General features: G+C 37.9%; 2 protein-coding genes and 2 long non-coding RNA genes across 6 annotated transcripts in view; 2 read left to right on the top strand and 2 right to left on the bottom strand.

The window, feature by feature from the left end:
• The window catches only part of LOC107833584 (uncharacterized), a 20,483-nt gene extending 14,547 nt beyond the window's left edge, over nucleotides 1–5,936 (bottom strand). The window contains exon 1 of the long non-coding RNA XR_001659346.1: nucleotides 5,922–5,936. This is a non-coding gene — a long non-coding RNA (uncharacterized LOC107833584). The remainder of the gene's footprint in view (nucleotides 1–5,921) is intronic.
• The window catches only part of steap2 (STEAP family member 2, metalloreductase), a 39,427-nt gene extending 21,287 nt beyond the window's left edge, over nucleotides 1–18,140 (top strand). For 2 of the 3 annotated variants that reach the window (XM_007576558.2, XM_007576559.2), the window contains exons 5-6: nucleotides 8,504–8,668; nucleotides 13,130–14,086. In XM_007576558.2, the coding sequence (XP_007576620.1) occupies nucleotides 8,504–8,668; nucleotides 13,130–13,423 (459 nt within the window). In that variant the 3' untranslated portion in view covers nucleotides 13,424–14,086. Of the gene's footprint in view, nucleotides 1–8,503; nucleotides 8,669–13,129; nucleotides 14,087–17,832 lie in introns of those variants that run through there. The other variant, XM_016663250.1, reaches the window with a different exon arrangement.
• On the top strand, nucleotides 1,194–4,774 carry LOC103155037 (uncharacterized). The gene is made up of 4 exons (XR_477999.2): nucleotides 1,194–2,625; nucleotides 2,815–2,914; nucleotides 3,075–3,199; nucleotides 3,283–4,774. It is a non-coding gene; the product is annotated as an uncharacterized LOC103155037 (long non-coding RNA).
• Nucleotides 18,141–18,244: 104 nt separating the features above from the next.
• LOC103155035 (serine/threonine-protein kinase mos-like) lies at nucleotides 18,245–21,016 on the bottom strand. Its single transcript, XM_007576556.2, has 2 exons — nucleotides 19,900–21,016; nucleotides 18,245–19,203 (listed from the first exon to the last, which is right to left on the bottom strand). The coding sequence occupies exons 1-2, from the start codon at nucleotides 20,907–20,909 to the stop codon at nucleotides 19,083–19,085; spliced, it is 1,131 nt and encodes a 376-aa protein (XP_007576618.2). The 5' UTR covers nucleotides 20,910–21,016; the 3' UTR covers nucleotides 18,245–19,082.
• Nucleotides 21,017–23,096: the final 2,080 nt, after the last annotated feature.

Below are 23,096 nucleotides of genomic sequence, written 5' to 3'. Positions count from 1 at the left end.
TATCTAAAGTATACTACTCTGATTGGAGTGTAATTCTGAGGTACTCTAACCGACCTCTATGCATGAGCAATTGTTCTATGAATCACTTTTAAAGACAAAAAACACTGCCATAAAATATTATCTATCACTGTAGCGGACGTCGCACCACATGAGAGTAGGACGACATGCTTATTTGGATTTCAGAAAGGTGGCAACCCTAAGTAGATCCCACCTGTTTGTGGTTCAGGATTCTTGTATTCACCTATTCATGGATTTTTCTGTAGAACTGCTAACTCCAAATTATTGGTGGAAAATCTCTTATTCACAGATTTTGTTCATAGAACATATCTAAGATATTCTAAAGGAAAAGCAGCTTGGGGAGATGAAATACCAAGCACATTGCCAGTTGACGGTATCGGCTGGCATTTGCAAATTAGCCAATCCAGGAGCTCCATTTATTTTCCTTGGCACTGATTGGCTGAATACCAAATAGCAAAGATCAGAGGATTATATATATTAGCTTCTGTGTTAATGCCAACACAGTTTTCACTATGTATTAATGCATATTCATATATTTACAGTTAAAAAAAATTAAAACAGGCAGTTCTAAGTATTTGCAGGGTATTTGCAGACTTTAGGTATTCATGGATGGTTATGGTACCTAGCTCTCACAAATACCAGCAACCCACTGTACATGTATGTGGTATCTAAAAAGTGTATATCTTCGTCAGTACCTTACAGTCAAGAGAGACTTCTAGTGAATCCACCTTGCATACTGCTGCTCTCTTAGCCCTTGTGTACCTGACTGACAACACATTTGTTCTGCTGTAATTAATAATACTATGATCATGGCAAGTGCCTATATTGGGCCTTCTGCAGCAGTCGGATATCAATCTTACTTTTTTGTGTTATGCCTCAAATCCTTGATCTAAATAGGCTACATTTATATCTGAGTTTTCTCGACTAAACTGTTATTATCAGGTAATGGAAGACAATTGATAATGGTGGGATAGTTAGGTTTCATACAGTGACCAAAGGTGTTTTCAAGGAAAAATCTTTCCCTTGAAAAAAGGGAAAGGTATTAGCATTAGCCTTCTCCCTAAAATAAGCATTCTAGCTATTTTTTTAATGTATTAGCTATGTTTAGTATACTGAATGGAGGATGCCAATGTAAGACAATATGCTTTTGATGCCCCACATGCTACTGACAGTATTTAGGCTAACATTAGCATTTTGGCTCATTTTAGTTTATGCATTAATTTTAACAAATTAAATGGCGTAACTCCATGTTAGTTAACATGTTTGTGATTCTCCATATGCTATTGACTACATTTTAGCTAAGCTTAGCATTGATGCTAATTTTTAGCATCAGAATGCTGGGTCCAGCCGATGGGCACACATTGGCAGGCCACGTTTAAATTTCTTCAGAATTTTTCTAGTTGTGTTTAGAATTCATTGAAATGTACAGAAGCACATTGCTTTCACGCAGAAAAATAAATTCGAGCACTATCATGTTATAACGTGATGCATATCTTGTAAAAACGTGATCATTTTAAGTCCAGGAAGTGGTGGTATTATGCTAGGCAGAGGCTAACAGGAATTGGTCGAGTATCCCTTCATGTTTGCTATTCATTTTTATAATATTGATGTGACCAATTAAGGAGATGGATAGGATATTTAATCTTACTTTTAAAGCTAACATATTTAGACACTTTTGACCTGGAATAGATTATTCATCTCTGATGCTATGTTGCATGACGATAAATCTGAATCTGGAAGGTTGTTGGCATTATTATCCTAGCTGATGCATCCATGTAAGCCACAACAGCTAAACAGAAAGGCAGATGCTCTAGGACAAAAAAGAAAGAAAACAGAAAATTAAAATAGCAAATATTGCAAACGTGATAGGAGTTCATTTCTAATGCATTCCAGATGCAAAAAGGTTTTTAAATCTCAAGATGGCTATCACGTTTTTACAAGATACGCATCACGTTATAACGTGATAGTGTTCAAAAATAATAATAATTCTGCGTGATAGCAATGCGCTCCTGTAGAAATGCATTATCTGAACTAACATTTTTATTTGAAACAGGAAATGGGACTGTGAGATGTTTTGTTTTGGACATTAGTTGTCTCAGCAATTTTTTTCTGCAATTCCTCTGTTTCTCTGATCAGTCCTCTGCAGTGTCTGTTCAGCTGCTACTTTTTTCTTTATGAATACCAGCAGCTCCTTGATCAATTTTGAAGCTCCTGTCTCTATTGCTGGGTTTCAGACATGTGACTGGGATGACGTGTGAAATGCAAATGGAGGGCAGGTAGTGGATTTCTCCAGTTCAAAAACATTCCATAATGGATATGCTAATGGGCTCGCAAAGGCGAGGTATCGAAAAAATACAGTCACATTTAGGATATGATCCATATTGTCTAGCTAACAAAGACTTGTCATGTACCGGTAATCTGGAGTATTTACCTGTCATGGAGGTGATTGACATAACCAAGTATCTGGTGCTGCAGACCTCATGCTATACCACCAGCCAAATGGAAGCTTTCAAAAGTCTAGAAGCATACACTTATTTAGTTTCAGGTCGGGTCAACTGTTTAGGATCCAAAGAAGCATTAAATGGCTGTCGACTTGTTTCTGCCTGGGTGAGTAGTGAGTTGTGCCATTTTAAGTAATTAGTCCATGATAACAATGTTACCGCTAACAACAAGCTAACCCATGTTATTTCTTTGTGCTTGGATCTACTTGTAAAAAATTTATGTAGCTTCTATAAACCCAAATTCATGTTGGAGTTGTATGTTAATGTTGAGTCATACTGCATTTCTACAATGTAGGTCAACCATTCGCAGCGATCGACAGAAACCCCATTAAAACGTGGTTTGTGGTCAGAGACAGTGGGGAAATAGTCACAGCTCACTGTGACTCTGTGGCTGGGTAGGTTATATTTAATTCATTCATCTTTTCCTTTCTTTAAGCATGAAAGGCCCACAGAGTAAACATTATATTTTCTTATTTTCTGTCCAGGACTCATCTCAGTGGGAATAGCTTGGCTAAATACTAGTAATGTTGATATTTGTACATATTCTTTTTTCAGACTGTCAAATCTTGCTCATGTGGGAGCTGTCCTTTCTGCAACAGAGGCTTGGGGTGAAAATGAACAAAAGTGCTTTGCGCACCACAGAGAAGTGAAAATGGCTAATGCCATCACACATGAAAAAGGTATATTGATCTGTTGCAAATATTATGGTTTTATTTGTTTTGTTAATATTATTAAGATAACTGTATCTACTTTGTAACTTCAGATACCAGCTGCACCTGTTGCCAATATTGATTTTGTGTTTGCAAGATCAAAGAATAAATTGGATGATGTTATTCCAGGGAGGACAGGTAATCATGTTTGTCAATTGGTTATATTCCGCAAAGAAAAATTGTGTAAAATAGATGCATTATTTATATTAATTTTATTTTCTATAACAATTAGATACACTTTTACAATGATGCATTTATTTTGGCCACCTCTGCAGGCAAGGTACCTGAGAATTGTACAACACAAATCCCTTTGTGTCCAAAAGTAGAGAAAGATTCTGAGATGTATGTGCTGTTTTTTGAGGCTTTACATAAAACTTTTCCAAGAAGTGCTGCCTTGATGTCCAGGGCACCATATTACAGAGTTTGTCCCCAAGTGTGTCTCCTTGTTATCAAAATCTCTCTCTGCATACCCAACACCAGAGACTTCACAGCTATCTCCAGCACAATAACAGGCAGCATGCAGGGACTTCAGTTATGAGGAACTCGGTGTTCTTCAGGTACCAGCTGTAGAGGAGGAGACAAGTAAATTTGAAGCAACATCCCAACAACAGTATGAACAACCATGGTCCAGGACCATGAGGGGTTTTCCTGCATGGTCAGTGGGCTGTGGTTAAACTCAATGTGGCCGTACATGGGAGCCTCACCAGATGGAGTGGTTTCATGTGACTGTCCTGGAACCGGTGTTTGTGAAATCAAGGTAAAAACCATTTCTTGAGAAATTCTAATCGCTGCATTGCAGATTTTGAGCACCTCAAAATATGAATATTACAACTGTAATTTTTTTCCTCGAATCATTATGTTAGTACAACTCACAACATGTAGTTGTAGTTTTGTGGATGGCGTTGTTTTTTCTGGGACATTGATTTCCCCCCCGTTACAAAAAGGGTTTTGACGTTCCATGACCTTTTAAGACCTAGTTCAGATTAAAACATTAACAGTGGAACAAACCCGGTTCACAGACATAAACATGCTCACATTTTAGCATTATTTTTTATCAGTGAAATAACTGAAACACAAGCTTTAAAAAAATGTCATATTTCAATGTTTGGAAGAGTATTTTCCATGTCTAGCTTTCATTGTCTTATTCTTCAGTGTCTACAGAGCAAACAGCATGAAGTCAATCTAAGGATGTGCACTGGATAGTATGGCTTTTGTCTCGGAAAGGATGAAGATTCTGTGCCACTGGATAGGAATCATCCTTATTACTGTCGGGTCCAGGCTCAGATTCACATTGTGGCTGTGCAACATTATGATTTTTTTTTTTAGTGCGGAGTGAAAATTATATTTATGTGGAAAGAATTCTGCTAGATGCTGAGCTCTGGGAAACGGTTCCCAAAATTCAGCAATATTTTACGCATTGCATCCTACCTGAAATCCTGGGACAGAAATTCACACATGACTAACAAATCTAAGCATTAAAAATGTTACTTTGAGTAGTTGATGACATGGTACCATGATAGATATAATGTATGTAATAAAAGTGTCATTAATGAAGGGGAAAAACTCAATCCAGACTTTAAGTAAGTTTAGGGTCTGGTTTGGCGCGTATGCAGTTAATTTTTCCCCCCAATTATTCAATGGAAAACAAGAAAAAAAAACTCAGTTAAGTAAAATAAAATTGTAATCAAAACTTTTGGAATTGTAATGATTTCTTTTTTAAAAACAAAACATTTTGTTTAAAAAACTTTTTTAAATTAAAGAACAAATTTTTGTCTAGTGAAATTAAAAAGTTATTTGCCAAACAAACTTATTTGCACAGATCAGAAATCTTTTGTTGCTATTTTAGGCCCCGCCCACGATGTCATGTGAGAATCACAAGCAAAACTTTGAGTCACAAACAAAAACTTAGAATAGCAAGAAAAGATTTCTGACATGCACACGTTTGTGTTGCAAATAATTTTTTTACTTCATGAGACAAAAATGTGTGATTTTAATTTTTTAAAAAAGTTTTTTTTTTTTTTTTTTAAGCAAAACTCAGTAGGCTTTTCTCATGGTGATATGCATTAACAATTCAAGTTTTGTTTTTTTGTTTTTTTCTTTTTTCTGCAGTTCCACATTAAAGTTTGATGCAACTCTGCTTTCCTGAATGGACCATCTTCATATCCACTGCAAGTGTAGCAAACAGGCAGCTTTTTTAAAATAGATTACAGTCACTAAAAGGTAGCATTGTGCCCTTGTTTTTATTTTTAATAGTGTAATTCTGTAAAGACAAAATATGTCTGGTGGTCCAGCTCTGATTTACATATCTTGCTAAATTGCGAGTTTGAATATTNACAATGTAATTAGTTTCACCTGTAAAGTGTGTTGTAATGGATCCTTCTGTGTTCTGGTAACCTGATGTGTTGGCAGTACTGATGTGTGTATGAAGCATGTAATGTACAAAGTGGCAAAGAATAATAAGACATTAATAAACTAAAAGTGTACTTTATTATCAATTATAGTAAACCAAAAGTATAACTGGAGCATACTGTGATCACACTACACAAATCCCAAGAAAAACAATTATAGCAAAATCTAGACTTATTTCATGTGACTGAGCTCAAACTGTTGTGTTCACAGCCAAGCAGACTTTAAAAGAAACTGGAAGGAGAGTTGAATGGAAATAAACAATCTAAGAAAGAAGGGACATTACATTACAGAATATGTAATGCTTATATGCTTAGAAGACGTTCTAAATATATTTTAAATGTGATTCGATCACAAAAACGATCGAATGTAATTCGATCGTTTTGTACATATAAATGTACAAATCAAGCACATTTATATTACATAAAAGCCGTGTACTTAAAGAATACTAAGTATAACTTTGGTTGTTCCAAAAAAGTATGTGATAGTACACTTGGTACACTTTAAATTGTGCTTTTCTACAATTTAATTACTATTAAAATATACAATATTAGTTGTTCCAACATAACACACTTCAAGTATACTTATGATTAGTCTGGCTTCAGGAATCCTCAAGTATTTAACATGCTTGGCATATTTATTTTTTCACCTGCGAGCCTATTCAAAAATATTACCAGAAGTACAACTTCAGAAAAGTATTGGTTGTATATAATATATTTTTAAAATGTACATTTAAATATATTTTTTTACAAATACATGCAAAATGTATTTTTAAAAGGATTATTCAAAGTATAATTTTAGTAATCTATTCAATTAGAATTTAAAGTAAATTTTAGAAAAAAAAAATTACTTTTAGAAAGTGTACCAAAATAGATTTGCTAAAAGAGTGTTTGTTAGAAGTGTGTTTTTAAAAATGTATTTTTGAAAACTACAGCATATTTAAAGCATACTTAATATTTTTTCACCAGAGAGTTCTTTTCATTTTCTAGAATTGTGTCTCTCAGGGTTGCAGCAGCATGTTGGAGTAGCTCCTATTTAATTTCCCTTTGGGATCAATAAAGTATTTTTGAATCGAATTTGAACTTGAGTTCTTGCTCTTGGAGTAATTTTCACTCCAGTTGTGTTAGTGTCTTAGGGATAGTTTCATGAAAGAGCTTTAAAATGAATTATTTAGCCTAAGATAATATTTTCATTTACATGATAAACAAATTAAGGAGCTGTATTATGTAAGGTTGACTTTTATTTTTTAGCTTTTTATCATGCTGTTATGTTATTCCAACTTCAAAAACATACTTGGAGTGTTACTTTAATTCTTTCTTACATGTTTGAGAAATCCTTATCGTCAATGGCAACCATTCTACTGTGCAAAGCGCTAGTGGGCCTGTTACCACCTGTCCCACAGCTCTAGTCCTGAGCCTTCCAAGCTTCTGCCTTACAGAGCAGCCCTCCCCTGCGCCTTCCCCACTCAGTTCCTCCAGACTGACAGCAGCAGCAATAAGGAAACAACTGGTGAAACTTTGCATCTGCAGAGCTTATTATATGAACCATTTCTCAGTCTGATGCTCCAAGGAAAGTTTGTAAACAGCTTAATGGTGAAATGTTGTGATTATGCACTGAAGGTGAAGTGATGGAAAGAGCAGGAGCTTCTTAAAGAGACAGACTTCATTTTAAGGTGTCGACTTCAAATTTCTTTTAAAGGGGCAGTATTGTATAAAGTCAACTTTTTTGAACTTTAGATCAAGTTATAATGTTATTCTCTCACTCAAGGTATGTTTTGATTTCCTCATTAAAATATATCTTGACCAGAGTGCTGTGGTGGTGCAGGGACAAAGCATGACCCACATATGGAGGCCTTAGTCCTCGTGGTGGCAGTTGCATGTTCGATTCCCAACCTGGCGACATTTGCCGCATGTCTTCCCCCTCTTTTCTGTCGGGCTACTTTCAAATAAAGGCAACTAGAGCCAACAAAACCTTTTAAAAAAATATATATATACCTGGACTGTAGCTTTGAATCTTTCATGCATGTTTGAGGAATCCTTCAATCTCCTGTGGCAACCATTCAGCTGTGCAAAATGTCTGGGTGGACCTGGAGCTGCATTTGAGACACAGCTCCTCCTTGGAGCTGCAGTTTCCAAGCTTCTGACTCCCCAACTCAGTTCCTTCAGACTAACTAGCAGGAATTAGCAAACACCTGGTGGAACTGAAAAACTGCTGGGCTCATTATAAAAGCTACTTCTCAGTACAACTCTGGTGAAAACATTGTTAAAGAGTCAGTTGAGGAGCAATGTTGTGATGACCTTCTATAAGCATAGTTTCTCAAGGAATTTTTAAAGACTGACGCCCAATTTAATGGTTAAATTAAGAAGTAAAACAAGGCATATTTTATATACATAGCATTTCCATAACAACTGAAGTTAACATAGTTACTTGATTACGCTTTGTGCCTGGAAAACACATAATGGTGCCCCTTTAAGTTATGTTTGATATGCACAGCACTTTTATAACCATTGAAGGTGACAGCTACTTGATTGAGCTATAAAATACAAGTGTGTACCTGGAACATGAAAGAAGTTGAAGTGTTTTAATAGGTTCAGGGGTCTGACTCAGATAAACATCCCAAAGTGTCCTGAAACCATTGTGCACCTTTCTGCATCATCCAGTGGAACTGGTTGATGCAGTTCCACTTGTTGGAACTGCAATTGGACTTTGTAGTGCAATTTTGGATTTTATAGTGCTATTTAGTGCCATGTTGTGATAGCACTACAAAATCCAAAGTATTTTGGATTTTCTCTGATGTTCAGTTTGCTAACAAATCTATAAGGACCGTCAGACATGCATGATGAATATATTGTCAACCTTTCCCAACAGATTCATGCTAATATTGAAAATTCATGGAACGAGGAGGAAGTGTGGCGGGTAGAGATGTACGTTTCCTTTGGGATCATGAGCTTTGGGCTCATGTCCCTCCTGGCCATCACCTCCATTCCTTCTATCAGCAACTCTCTCAACTGGCGGGAATTCAGCTTCATCCAGGTACAAACCTGTCTTTCAAGATGTGTTAATGGCTTGTGTCTACAGAATCAGTAATATCTGATGAAAAGATAAAGGTGCATAATTTCAGACTTGTTTTTGTATTTAAGCAAAATAAGCTGTATTTTGTTCTTTTTTTGTTTCATATCCCAATATTTTGTTAATTCATTTTGAAAGATAACCAAATATCGCCTGTCCTAAACTGATGCAGTAAAGTTTCCTTTTAAATGAACAATTTTCAATTAATAAATTATAAAACCTCAAATGGCCTAAACCTAGTCAACAATTATTGATGCAATGTTTTTTAATTTATTGGCAGGAAAATGTCTGATAGAAATGTATGTATCCATGAGAAATCAAAATAAAAATCTGTTCATTAGTTTCAGCCTGTTCACCATTGACCAGCTGAAATTAAGTAATATCTTATTTCATGGTTTAGTTTGATAGTAAAATGTATAGAAATAAATCACTAATACACTTGTATGTAACCTAGTTTGCATTGCGTGACAGACCCAATGTCTGAGCCTGTTAAGCAAATTAAATGTTTATTTAAAACAGGGAAATGATGAGACACAACTGGTGTAGGCCCAATCCCAATACTCGCATTTCCACCTTTGTTTCCTTCAAATGCAAGTTCATGTCAAAGGGTTTGAATGACTAGTGTGTCCCAATTTAGCACATCCGTCTCCCCCCATCCCCCCTTTGAGGTCACATTATCACATTCTACTAAGCCTGCATCCAGACAGACTTTGGGGAAGCGTATTACCTGCAATTCATGTGACATTTTGAAATTAGTTTTATTGAAAATGAAAGCTATTACAAAAAACAACAGCATACTCACAGCAAAAAATGTATAGCAATCTACAGAAAACAGCACACATCTCCTTGTGAAAAAAAGACATGTTATGGGGTTACTATCTGAAACTCTTCCATTAAGTCACAATTTTGTTCCACTTGTGTTCTGCATCTTACTCAGACGCCTTTTGAACAAGGAGTTTATTTGTGAGAGCAGTGAATGAGAGGGAGCATTCTGCAAATCGACATTTATGACTATAATATTTTGATACAATAATTACAACATTAACTATAAGACAGCATTATCGGAGATGCAATATGTTTATAGCAGATGTGGGAATGATTGAATTGCCTGACTGTTCATTGCAGCAATCCACATTATTGGCAGAAATAGAGGGCCCCAAAACCAAATTTTAGTCTTGGACTGGCCCTGACTTGGCATATGTAATGAGAGGATAAGACATTGTCAAATTTCTGATAATCAAAGCACAAGGATTTGGACGAAGTCAACAGCCAGACAGAAGAAGAGGAAGAGGTGTGAGGCTGTGACAGAGGAGTTAGAAGGCAAAACAGAAGAAGAGTAAGAAGAGGCCAAGGACATTTGCTAGTTTCCATCACTCAGACATCAGCACTGTCAAAGATTTGATTTTTAACCTGAATGTGTGAGTTTGTGGGAGATAAACGTATTAAGTTGTGTTAGCCTTTTATTCATTTTGTAGAATTTCCAGGAGTTGAATAAAGTTTTTATGGTAGTACTTAAAAAATTTGAAACAAAAGCAGGAAAGGGAACTGTTTCCCAGAATACTTAGCGGTTTTTGTATCCTGTGTTGCTCCGTGAGTGAGATGGAAGTGTGTTACATTGAACTGACTCCGGTATGTTATTAAGGCAAATCTTAATAAGACGCAAGATTTTGATTTGTTATTATGTTTCTTGAACTTAATGAAATTGGAGTGGTATCCTCAGTAATAAATAAAGTCTTTATCAGTCCTTAGGGTGCAGCATAAGGGTGTGGGTTTCTATGCAGGGGGCAGAGAGGATGGAAGGTGGACAGATAGATTTCACAGCTATTGGGTTTTGTTTATCAAACCCACTACGGTGGTATTATTTGCAAACTTTGGAATCCTATTAGAGGAGTGGATGGCTGCACAGTCATAGGCAAACAGTGTAAAAATAACTAGAGAAGCACACATCCCTGCAGGGTGGATGATGTTCAGTCCCCTATTCTCACCACCTGAGAAGGATCCTGATTCAAAGACACATTGATGATGAAAGTCCCAGGTCATGGAGCTTCACTATCAGCTTCTCTGGGACAATGGTATTTAATGCTGAGCTGAAGTCAACGAATAGCATCCTAACATAAGTGTCTGGATGCCGCAGATGTGTCAGGGCTGTGTGTAGTTCAATGGAGACAGCATCCTCTGTGGATCGGTTCCTCCTATAGACAAACTGGTGCCTGTCCAGACCAGCAGGAAGGCTATCCTTGATGTGTTTTAGGATGAGCCTCTCAAAGCACTTCATAATGACTGGGGTTACTTGCAAATGGGTGGTAGTCATTTAAGCCAGTCATAGCAGATTTATTTGGTAATGGCACAATGATGGAGGACTTAAGGCAGACAGTGGAAAACTACAGGGACAGATTGAAAATGTCTAAAAAGACCCTGCCAAATGGTCAGCATATAACTTCTGGGTTCTTCCTGATAGCTTGTCTGGTTGTGCAGCTTTGTCAGGGTTAATCCTCTTCAGAGAAGAAGTCACCTGGTTGAGCTGCAGGATTAGGGGCTGATGTCTCTCCTCTAGTTGGATGGGAGGATTGCTTTCTCTGCCATTAGTGGCGTTAAAAATCTAGAGAAGAAACTGTTCAGTGTATCGGGAAGAGAGGGATCCCCACTGAGCCACTGGCTGGTGTTCTTACAGTCTGCCATAGTCCTGAGTCCTTTCCACATATTTCATGGGTCGTTGTTGAACTGTTCCTCAATGCACCACCTGAACCTAAGTTTTGCCAGCTGTATTCCTTTTTTCAACTTGTCAGATGACCTGTAGGCAGCATCACGGGCTCTGAGCAGAGACCAGTTCCATCTATCCACGACTTCTGATCAGGAAAAACCATAGCACTTTTAATGGGTAAGACAGCATTTGTGCAGAACCTCAGATAAGATAGAACAGCAAATGTGTAGCCCTCTAGATCTGAGCTGTCTTTGAAAACTTCCCATTGAGTAATCTCAAAGCAGTCCTGGAGTGATGAGAAGGCATCCTCAGTCCAGACCTGAACAGTTTTAATGACCACTGATCTGCAGATCTGCAGTCTGTAGGCAGGGGTGAGTTCATCTGTGATGTGGTCAGACACTCCCAGATGTGGACCTGCATCAGTCTTGTATGCCCTTTTGATGTTACAGTAGACCTGATCCAGAATATTTTTGTCTCTTGCAGGAAAATCTATGAATTTATGGAATTTAGGCAGCACAATCTTAAGTTCTGCTCAATTAAAATCTCCTCCCACGATCATAACTGCCTCAGGGTGAGCATTCATCTGTCTGCTTATCACACAGTAGAGCGTGTCCAGAGCTATCTTAGTATTTGCTTTATCTGGAATATAGACAGCAAAGATCAGAAGGGAGCTGAACTCTCTTACCAGCTTGAAGGGTTTGCACTTAACAGCCAGATATTTCAGGTCAGGTGAACAAAAGTTCCAACAGTTTTGACGGCTGAGCACCAGGACTTATGCACAGACGTTAGCTGGGGCTGCAGCTCTGTCTGCCCGGAACAAAACTCCACTGCAGCGTCAGGACGTTATTATCCAGCCATGTTTCAGTGTGTGTGTGTGTGTGTGTGTGTGCGTGTGTGTGTGTGTGTGTGTGTATATATATATATATATACGTATAATACTCTCAAATGAGAGCTCATAAAAGAAGTCAAAGAAACAAAACTGAGCAAACAAAAGTAACTTTTACATGATATAAATACATATATTAACTAAATGTATAACATTTTACAATAGAATAAATGTATCCAAATCAACTAATATATGTTGTATTGAAACTAAAGTGTTGTGTTTGTATAAAAAATAAATTGTGCATAAAAAGAGTTAGCGACTTCAGAGTGTGGCCGTTGGTTTGGGCATCACACTAAACAAGACAGCAAAAACCATAATAGAAACCACACAGGGTTATCACTTATCACTCATTATTGTCTATATAGAATCTCACCGGATTATTTGAAGGACCTCCTTATTTCATATTCAACTTCCAGATCCTTACGATCCCAAGCCTGTAATCTTCTCCACCTTCCTCGATCAACACTAAGGACTACGGGTGATTGGGTATTTGCTGTGGCTGCTCCTCGTCTATGGATTTCTCTCCCGGACTATTTGAGAGCCCCGCAATTATTGTCTGACTTTAAAACCAGCCTGAAAACTTTTCTTTTTAGACAAACCTACTCTGCTTTTAAATGACTGTCTTCTTTCGATTGTTGATTTTATTTGTTTTTAGCTGCACTATGCAGCACTTTGAGATTTTTGTTAATAAAAAGTGCGTTATAAATTAAATTGATTATTATTATTATTATTACTGCAGACATTGTGACCCAAAGGTTGTGTACAATATCAGTACACAGGTGGACACAGGCCTGTTTTCCATTTTTGACATGAGTTATCTTCTTTTTTTTCTCCATAGACCACTCTGGGTTACATCGCCCTTCTCATTGCTACTATTCATGGCCTACTGTTTGGCTGGAGACGGGCCTTGGATGAGGATGCCTACCGCTTTTACCTACCCCCCAGCTTTGTGGTGTCCCTAGCTCTGCCTGTCTGTGTCATACTGGGAAAGGTGCTAATGTTGCTTCCCTGTGTAGGTCACAAGCTTCACCAGATTCGCAAGGGTCTGGACACCAGTCCCTGCAAAGCCCGGCGCCTGGAGCCAGTTGGCTCAGCAGCAAACATTTCACCAGAGAGAGTTACCATTATGTGATTTACTCCAGTTTTTTGCTCATTGATGTGACTAAGCACTTTGTGGTTTTAACTCTATGAACATACCAACATACCACTGTCTTTCTCTCAGCAGTTTGGCTGATTTGTGTGCTGTGTACATGTGACCATGTTAGATCTGATGTCACAGTTTTCTCCAAGTAAAGCTGTAGCACTGAATAACCTTACTGTCAGTATAAAAAGTCTTCCTCTAGTGTTTTATGAACACAATGCTTTCATTCTTTTATACTTTTATTTGACATTTTATACCAGTTGGTTAAATTCTTGTTCTCCTAAGTCTGGTAAATCATCTTTGTGCCTGAATGTTTCCTAATCTCCAAGAGAAGCTCTGTCATTATTATGTAGTAGAAATAAAAACAATGATTCAGCAGTTAGTGAATGCTTTAAACTAATAACAGTCCCAGTGACTCATTGAGTCATCCATGTCCACTGAGGTTGATGGGTTTTATTTTCAAGCATTTGCCCTGAGAAAGAAGATGAAGTGGAGCCTGTCCTTTGAAAATCTTGCATACATTCATGATTCACTTCAAAACCTTTCCCACCTGTAATGTGACGGATATCCTGTACAGTTCGCTGAAAAACAAACTGTTTGGCTTGGTTGTTCGAAGGGAATGCTAAAAATGAAACATAGCAATGACCTGGTCGAATAAGAGTATACATTCTGAAAGTATGGAATTCTAAAACCGTTCAGTTTTGGGGTTAAAGGTCACTCCACTCTTGCACCTCAATATGAAGGTTCTACACATGGAATCCTCACTTGAGTTACAGTTTATGTTGCTCCTCTTCTTTTGATGGATCTCAACCAGTGACATGCCATCATGGAAAGCAGGAGGCTCTGCCTCACCTGTCATCATGGAAAAATAATATATAATGATATCATTTATATTGCTATATTCACCCTGTGGTTTGCACTATAAAGTATTTATATTTCATTTAGCTTAACCAATTTTTATTATATTTTTCTTCATAATTGCTGAATTTTCGCAATTTTCCATTCAAATGCAGCTGGTGAGGCAGCAGGAAGCTGAGCCTCACCTTGGATTGTGCAACCTGTCGCTAACTGCGCTGGCTGCCACTCGATGAGAGCATGCTCCTCCTGTCTCTATGTTGCCAATAAAATGGCTGAAAACATTTAATATATAAACTGATTTTCCATAATGCATATATTAATATAATGTACAGTGCTTTTTGTCACTGACTGTGTGTGATGTGTTTCGTGTGCTGAGGAGCGATCACAAACAGCAAAGACCAGTTTCCTTGCCTCATGGCAGGGGGCGCTCATGATCCCAGACGTTGGTGTTGTGACTCCACATCTCCAGAGTAAGAGACAGTGAGCTAGCCATACAGTAAATAAGTCAAGTGCAGCGATAGATTTGTTGTTTTCTTCTCTCTTCCGATGTCAACATGGATCACTACATTTCTACACTTAAACAGTTTTCTAAAGTGGATTTTCAATCAAAGCAGGAAATAATAAATAAAGGAAGACCAACACCGGAGCTGAAAGGTTTGCTTCAAACTACAAGACAAAAGGATATTGCTTTTTTCAAATGAAGTACAAGAAAAGACGGGCTTTGTGAATGTCCTCCTAGAAATTGCCTTTTCTGCTACCCTTGCCATCTTTTCTCAACTTGTGTCGAGGATACACTTGGCTTTGGATGAACTGACATTTGCAGAATGGGCGGTGCATGGACTTCATTTATAAGTAAAGGTAAGACTGCAATGACATTTTGTTTAGTTTTTTAATGAAATGTGTGTGTTGTGGGCTACAGTTTGTATACGTAAAGAATGCAGAAGAAATAAATTGCTGTTAGCTTAGCTAATACCAGTGGTAACTATAATTTACCACAGCGATCACATATTAATAATCGCAAAATAAACACAGGTGAAAAAAAGTATACTTTAGTATATTTCAAACATACATTTGCACGTATTAAGTATACTAAGTATTAAGTGTACTACTTATAAATATACACAAAGTATACTCAGAGTATGCTTGTCCCAATTTTGACATAACTTTAAACACACTTAATTATAATTGTACCAAAATACACTTTTAANATATAATGTACAGTGCTTTTTGTCACTGACTGTGTGTGATGTGTTTCGTGTGCTGAGGAGCGAACAGAAACAGCAAAGACCAGTTTCCTTGCCTCATGGCAGGGGGCGCTCATGATCCCAGACATTGGTGTTGTGACTCCACATCTCCAGAGTAAGAGACAGTGAGCTAGCCATACAGTAAATAAGTCAAGTGCAGCGATAGATTTGTTTTCTCTTCTCTTCCGATGTCAACATGGATCACTATATTTCCACACTTAAACAGTTTTCTAAAGTGGATTTTCAATCGAAGCAGGAAATAATAAATAAAGGAAGACCAACACCAGAGCTGAAAGGTTTGCTTCAAACTACGAGACAAAAGGATATTGTTTTTTTCAAATGAAGTACAAGAAAAGACGTGCTTTGTGAATGTCATCCTAGAAATTGCCTTTTCTGCTACCCTTTTCATCTTTTCTCAACTTGTGTCGAGGATACACTTGGCTTTGGATGAACTGACATTTTGTGCAGAATGGGCGGTGCCTGGACTTCATTTATAAGTAAAGGTAAGACTGCAATGACATTGTTTTGTTTTGTTTTTTAATGAAATGTGTGTGTTTTGGGCTACAGTTTGTATATGTAAAGAATGCAGAAGAAATAAATTGCTGTTAGCTTAGCTAATACCAGTGGTAACTATAATTTACCACAGCAATCACATATTAATAATTGCAAAATAAATACAGGTGAAAAAAAGTATACTTTAGTATATTTCAAACATACTTACATTTGCGTAAGTACGTATTAAGTATACTAAGTATTAAGTGTACTACTTATAAATATATACAAAGTATACTCAGAGTATGCTTGTCCCAATTTTGACATAACTTTAAACACACTTAATTATAATTGTACCAAAATACACTTTTAAGAAATATATTAAATAAAAGTATACTTTAAGTGAACAAAATATGTATTTGCTTAAGTATACCAATGAAACAGTATATTTTTAAAGATATAATGTGCATATTTTAAAATATATGCTCAAATTAGAATTTTTTTTAAATTCACTTAAAGTTTACTTTAAAAGTGAACTATTAAATAAACTGAAATTTCAGTATGTTTTAAATTACATCCGAGTGTATACTTTAGGCTAATAAAGTATGTGTTTTAAAGAGCCTTAATAATCTTTTACTGTTTTGTTAAAATGGCAAAGAATAAAACAAATTAACAATCTTTATAATGAAACTTGATGTAATGTTCAACAAAGTAAATGTCTTCATGAAAAAACAAAAAAACATCAAACATTGACAGTTTAGTGACAGCGGTTCAACAACAATACTTGTCCTTAACACTAAATGTAGCAGGTATCTTCAGTTTTACTTCTTTCCGAATGTGATCTGTTGCTTTCAGTTTTTTAAGTGAAACAGAAATCCATTTTCAGATGTATGACGTAAGATCTATTAGTGAACGTCATTAGCTCCAGTTCACACTCCAGACCAGTTGGTGGCGGTATTGCACATCTTCAGTTTTCTTTTAAAGCACCATAAAAAGAAGAACAGGCATGAAGCTGGGGAGGAGAAGAAATGCTGTTCAAATTCACAATTTTTCTTGCATAATATTGAATTAAAAGTAGAGAGAGCCATGATAATAGTTAGTAGTTTTGGTAAATTCAAACTGGTAATGTCCTAGTCCGAGTTAGACAACAACACAACAGGACGAGGAACAGAAGGGACAAAGGCTGCTAACGTGAAGCAAACTTAACTGGTGGCAAGTTTGCTTCAAATGCATTTTTAACAACAGCAAAAACTGGTGTGTTTCCAACACTAAGTGCTTAATAAACATGATTTGATTTAAAAATAACTGGACAGAATTTTCCCCTTGTTAATCTAACATTTATCTTTCATACATGTTATTTGTTGTTGGCTTTCCTGTGATTGACTGGTGACCTGTCCAGGTGAACCTCCGCCTCTCAACTGATGACTGCTAGAGATGGGCAGCACCAGCCCCCCTCACCAACCTGTAAGGATCAGTGTGTTCAGATCATGGATGGAAAGTTTTTAAGGTAGTTTGTCTCCCTTAAGTCCACACTTAAAACAGCTTCATAGTTGATTCCAACATCAACTGATTCATGACATTACTATTTTTTTCTACTTCTAACATAAACAGGCAAAGAAGTCACTGAGAAATGTTTCCACCCCAGGCATCTGGTCCCAATCATCATCAGTTCTGATTATGTCACATACATAGAGAGTCCACAACGTCTTGAAATTGTAAGTCTTACTTTTTTATTTGCCATTTTTCTGTGCTCTTTAAAATACAAATGCTTTCTCTGTTTAATTGCTCTATTGTTCTTTTTTGTAGGTTTCTGTAAAGTGCAGTGGTCCAGTGAATGGAAATGTTCTGTCGGTGATCCTCACTGTTCTTAGGATGGAGAAATGCCAGTTTGTCTGCAGTAATACTGGGACATTGTATCAAAACGTTACTCTGTCCTTGGTGAAATATTTTTCACATTTCCTCCAAAGTTTACCTATTGTTTTATTGTGCTAATTTTCATAAGCATGTTGTCTGTAAACTTTGAATGTATTGACAATTTGTACAATTCTGTTTTAGTATATTGGCAATGTACTCTTGAAAAATGTGAATATATTGAATACACAATGTAATTAGTTTCACCTGTAAAGTGTGTTGTAATGGATCCTTCTGTGTTCTGGTAACCTGATGTGTGTATGAAGCATGTAATGTACAAAGTGGCAAAGAATAATAAAAGACAGTAACTAAAAAGTGTAATTTATTAGCAATTATAATAAACCAAAACTGTAATTGTAGCTTCCTGTTGCATGCTACAATGTTTTGTCAAAGCTGTCTGGTATTTGGGAAAGTTAATTTTATCAGTCTTGACTAAAACTCCAGTTCCATCCAAAGAAAAACAAACCCAAATCACAATGTTGCAACATGTTTCACTGGCAGCATGGTGTTCTTTTGGTTTTCATGTGCCCAACGTTGCTTTAAGCTCAATTTCATCAGGTGTGTGAAAATTGTATCCAAGACTTTTTCTGAAAACACAAATATTTAGTTATGGATCTTGTACCACTTAAATTTTAGTTTCTATGAGACACTACAAAATACATCTAATAGAAAAAGTGTTGAAATGTGGTGTCTTATGTTGCAAACACATCAAATGTGCTTTTTCTTAAGCAGGACATGCGCCTGCTGCAGCTGGAAATGGCACACTGTGTCTGAAAATAAAGTGAACAGGGTGAATAGTCCAGAGTGCAGCTCCACAGAGCACTGAAGGTGACGCTTTCAACTCATGGTTCTAATGGTCCATTCAAAGGTTGTCTGCCAGAGACCATAATCATTTTGGGTTGCTCTGTAAATAAGTTATACTTGGCCATGACAAATCTAGGCATTTGTGTTATTGTAGTCATCTCAGACATTTTCCGATGCCGAGTGTTCATGGAAGAGATCAATTTGTATTTTCATGCTTATATTTAATCAAGCAGGAAACAGGAAGCTGTATTACACACTGCCTTTAGAGTGTCTCAAGTTAGAACATTGCAAGTTTAGATTTCTAAAAATAGAACGGTGCTGCAGATAAGCCTCATCAGTCACTACATCTGCTTTAGATACAGAGTCGCTGTTTGGTTTGAAAGGAACTGGGATGTCCAGGATGACACCAGGAGCCATGCAGCATCTCCATCAGAATCAGGCAGCCGCTTCAGCATTTCATAGCTACAATAAGTAAAGATCATTAGAAGTCTCATGGATCATCAATGAAAGTACATAGCTCCAATATGCTGCCGCACTGAGTGACATATTTCTAGAATTTATTCATATCAACAATAATTACATTAAATTTAACATACAAATTATCATCTAAAAACCAAAAACTTAAGTAGGAACTGAAATGTTTCTTAAGTACAGAATTCCAATAAGAGGATTAGGGCCACTGAAAAAAAATTATAATTCTGACTTTAATCTGAGATTAAAGTCAGAATTCTTTTTTGTCAGTGGCCCTAATCCTCTTCCATCGTATTCTTGATCATCGTCTAAAAAATATATTTACAGCTTGAGAAATACAGTATGCAAATTGGGCCTGATAAATTAATCTGGTGCAGAAATAAACACCTTAAGATACACATATGTGTGTGTGTGTGTGTGGTTACAACAATTATAATTAAAACATTTAAATCAATTTTAGATATCAAACAAAAAATACATTTGGAGGTGTAAAACAAGGCTAGTTTTCTGACTGCTTAGAAAGCAGAACTCAAGTCTTAAACTCCTCTGGATGTTTAAGTTTGAGGCACATTATGTCCAAACTGAAATCTGTGATCTTGTCAGGGTTTCGCTGCACAACACCATCTAAATTCCACTGAAATTCTCCAAAAGTCGAATAATAATAATAATAAAATAACACAAAATCACCTAGGTGACCGTAGGAGCTCAAGCTGATGCAGCACATCCTCAGCACTGGGTCTGCAGCGGACATCAGCGCTCCAGCAGCGGCCCAGCAACTCCGCACACCGCTTCCCCAGCACAGAAAGAAACACCTGGTGGTCACATACAGACGGCCGCAGATTGTGAGCCACAACAGCATAGAGGACGTGTTGCCTGTCACCCGTGTAGGGGGGCTCTCTGGTCAAAAGCTGCCACATGGTTATCCCCAACGAATAGATGTCCGCTTTAGGAGACACCTGCTCGCCTTTGAGCAGCTCCGGGGCTCGGTGTGAATACGTGCCACATCCGTGGCTGACCTGGGGGCTGACGGCGCTCACTTCACAGTCACGGTCCAGCTTCAGGGAACAACCAAAATCGGCAATTTTACACACTTCTCCCCGTGACACCAGCACGTTGGCTGGTTTGATGTCCAGATGCACAACACTGTGGGAATGAAGGAAGCTCAAGCCCTTCACGATGTCTGTGGAGTACTTCAGCCACCGGTCCTCCCCGAGATCCTCCGAGCTCTCATAAATGATCTGCTGCAGATTTCTGCTGCCCACAAACTCCATGACGATCGCTCCGATCGCTTCCTCCTCCAAGTCCGCCAGCACGCACGTGCTTGCGGCGATGATGCGCACGACGTTCTTATGATGGAGATGTGCGGCGTTCAGCTCAGCCCAGAAACTCTGTCGGGAGGCCAGCTTGTTCTTTGTGCTCTTTTTCACTTTCTTCAGCGCAACAGTTTCCCCGAGGTACTCCGCCTTATACACGGAACCGAAACCCCCGGAGCCCACAACTTCCACGGAGCGCAGCTGATCCCAGTAAATCACGGAGGACCAGAGGCGGCTTGCGACTTTACCATGTAACCGCTGGGGGGGGACCTGCAAGGTGGACCCTTGGGACAGCTGAAAGAGCGGGCTGCTACAAGCCGCGATGTCTGCAGACGGGTAGATGTCCTTCCGTAACAGGCGCGTGACGGGAATAGGAGACGGCATGGCGCCTGATCTCACACGGGTGTGTTCAACTGAGCTGACGTCACCTTATCCAATTAATCATGCCCTGGAGGCAATGCATGCTGGTTAGGGTAAATACCTCTAAAATAAATACTTAAAATAATGCAGTCATGCGAATGATCAAATATATCAAAAACAATTTCAAACAACTCAGCCCAGCTCTACAGTAATTAGCAGGGGATGGTGCTCAGGGTGGGATTGTTTTTTTTTATTTTTATGTAACCTTTCAAATAACATAACCATGTTTATTAATACAAAATAAACAATATGGATGTAAACAGTGACACATAAAATGTTGAGTAATTATGCTCAAATTTGCATAAACATTAGCTCATACATTGCAGAAATCTAAAAATATAATGTTTCCAATCTCTGGATCCAGATACCACATGAAGGTAATTCAACATTGAATTATAGTCAGAAAGGTTGATTTCAGTTTGAGGTTGACGAATGACAGTGGATCAACCATCAAACAACCATCCAATTCTAGCCAAGTAACCAATGTTGAAACTGTGTCATTGATTCAATGTTGTGGTTGAAATCTAATGAATGAAATGCTGATGTCTGATCAATGCTGAATCAATGTCAGCTGTTTTGCCACACCTCTTCTCCTCTCCTCCTCAGCAGAGCTCTGGGTGAGGGCATTTTATTATTGAGCGGTGCTAATCACGTTTTAAAATAAGCACTGTTGAGGATAGTGGGTTGTGATTCCTTTCTGTACATTTTGTTATTTGTCTATAAAAATTCTTACTGACCATTTGTGTGTGATAAATTGACACAAAAATATCTACAACGTACTAAAAGGAGTGGAGCGGCCCACCCCCACTATTTACATGAGTGGGATGGCCCAACCACACAGCCACTTCGCTGTTGGCTTGTTTGCAAAAGATGTTAATTCAATGTTGAATTATCATCACAAAAGCTGAATTTATGGTTAAGATCGATGATTGATGGATCAACCATCAAACAATCATCCATTTCTAGCCAATTAACTAATGTTGAAAAGATGTCATTGAATCAATGTTGTTTTCTGGTCGAATTTTAATAATTGAAACACCAACATCGAATCCAGTGTTTTTCCCAACACTGGTCCTCAGGGCACACTGCCTTGCAAGTTTTAGGCATTTCCATAATTAGGGACACATGATTTTAATTGATGGCTGATTAACAGGGTTTTGCTGAACTGAAAACATGCCGGTCAGTTTGACTTAAGAGCCAGGGTTGGGAAAAACTGCTTATCAATTTTGAATCAAAGTTTTGCTGTCCTACCCCACTCCTCCCCAACTACCCCTTCTCCTGCCCACCTATTCCCCAGCACACCCGACCTTCCCCTCTTTACTCCCCTTTCTCTGTTCTCACCCCAACATTTCCCATTCATTTTTTTCTGGTCGAACTCTATTAATTGAAATGCCAATGTAACAATCCAGTGGTTTTCAACACTGGTCCTCAAGGCAAGGTGACCTGTATGTTTTCAATTCAGCAAAACCCTGTCAATCAGTCATCAATTAAAATCATGTGTGCTGAATTGTTGCACCCCTCCTCATCTCCTCTTCATCTCCCCCCTACAAACCTTCCCCACTTTTCACTTCCTCCCCCCACCCACCCGCTCTTTACTCCCTCCTTCACCCCTCCTCCTTCCCCTCTTTGAGTCTGGATCAGCTCAAAGAGGGGATGGGGGAACGAGTTATTACTGCGGCAGTTAATCATGCTTCAAATTAAGCACTACATGTTGAGAACATTGGGTTGTGATTCCTTTCTGTACAATTTCTTACTTGTCTATAAATATTACTACCAGAAGTGAGGTACGGTAGGGTACTGCGTAGCTACCCCTAAAAGATTTAGCGGAGGTACGCAGTACCTGCAAGAGAGGAGCGGCTGTCCGCTGTAAAGAATCAATGGATTCACAGTGCAGCTGTGAGTTCACCCACTAATCAGCCGTGACTGATTAGTTTTTCAAGAACAATCTAAAACATGACTTAATGAGTTAATAAATCGCGTTTTTCCCCATTTCATATTGTTTCTGAACTGTTCGCGCTTTGCTAGAGCAGCGGCGCAACATGTCGATCTCGGTGTTACCAAAAAAAAAATAAATGAATGAAATCAACAAAACGTGTTCAAATTAATGACCCAACAAAAATAATAATCTCAGTGATTATTGTTTCAACAAGT

Source organism: Poecilia formosa, unplaced genomic scaffold (genome assembly GCF_000485575.1).
Source record: "Poecilia formosa unplaced genomic scaffold, Poecilia_formosa-5.1.2 Scaffold410, whole genome shotgun sequence".
Classification (NCBI taxonomy): Eukaryota; Metazoa; Chordata; class Actinopteri; order Cyprinodontiformes; family Poeciliidae; genus Poecilia; species Poecilia formosa.
Note: the sequence above shows the minus strand (reverse complement) of the source record. Positions and strands in the feature narration are given on the sequence as shown.

Bases quoted from the DNA above. Each gene is read 5' to 3' on its own strand.
- LOC103155035 (XM_007576556.2), bottom strand. From the start codon at position 20,909: ATGCCGTCTCCTATTCCCGTCACGCGCCTGTTACGGAAGGACATCTAC. The intron at 19,204-19,899 runs GTGATTTTGTGT...TACTTATTGTAG, and splicing joins GAGCTCCTACGGTCACCTAG to CTATGAAATGCTGAAGCGGC.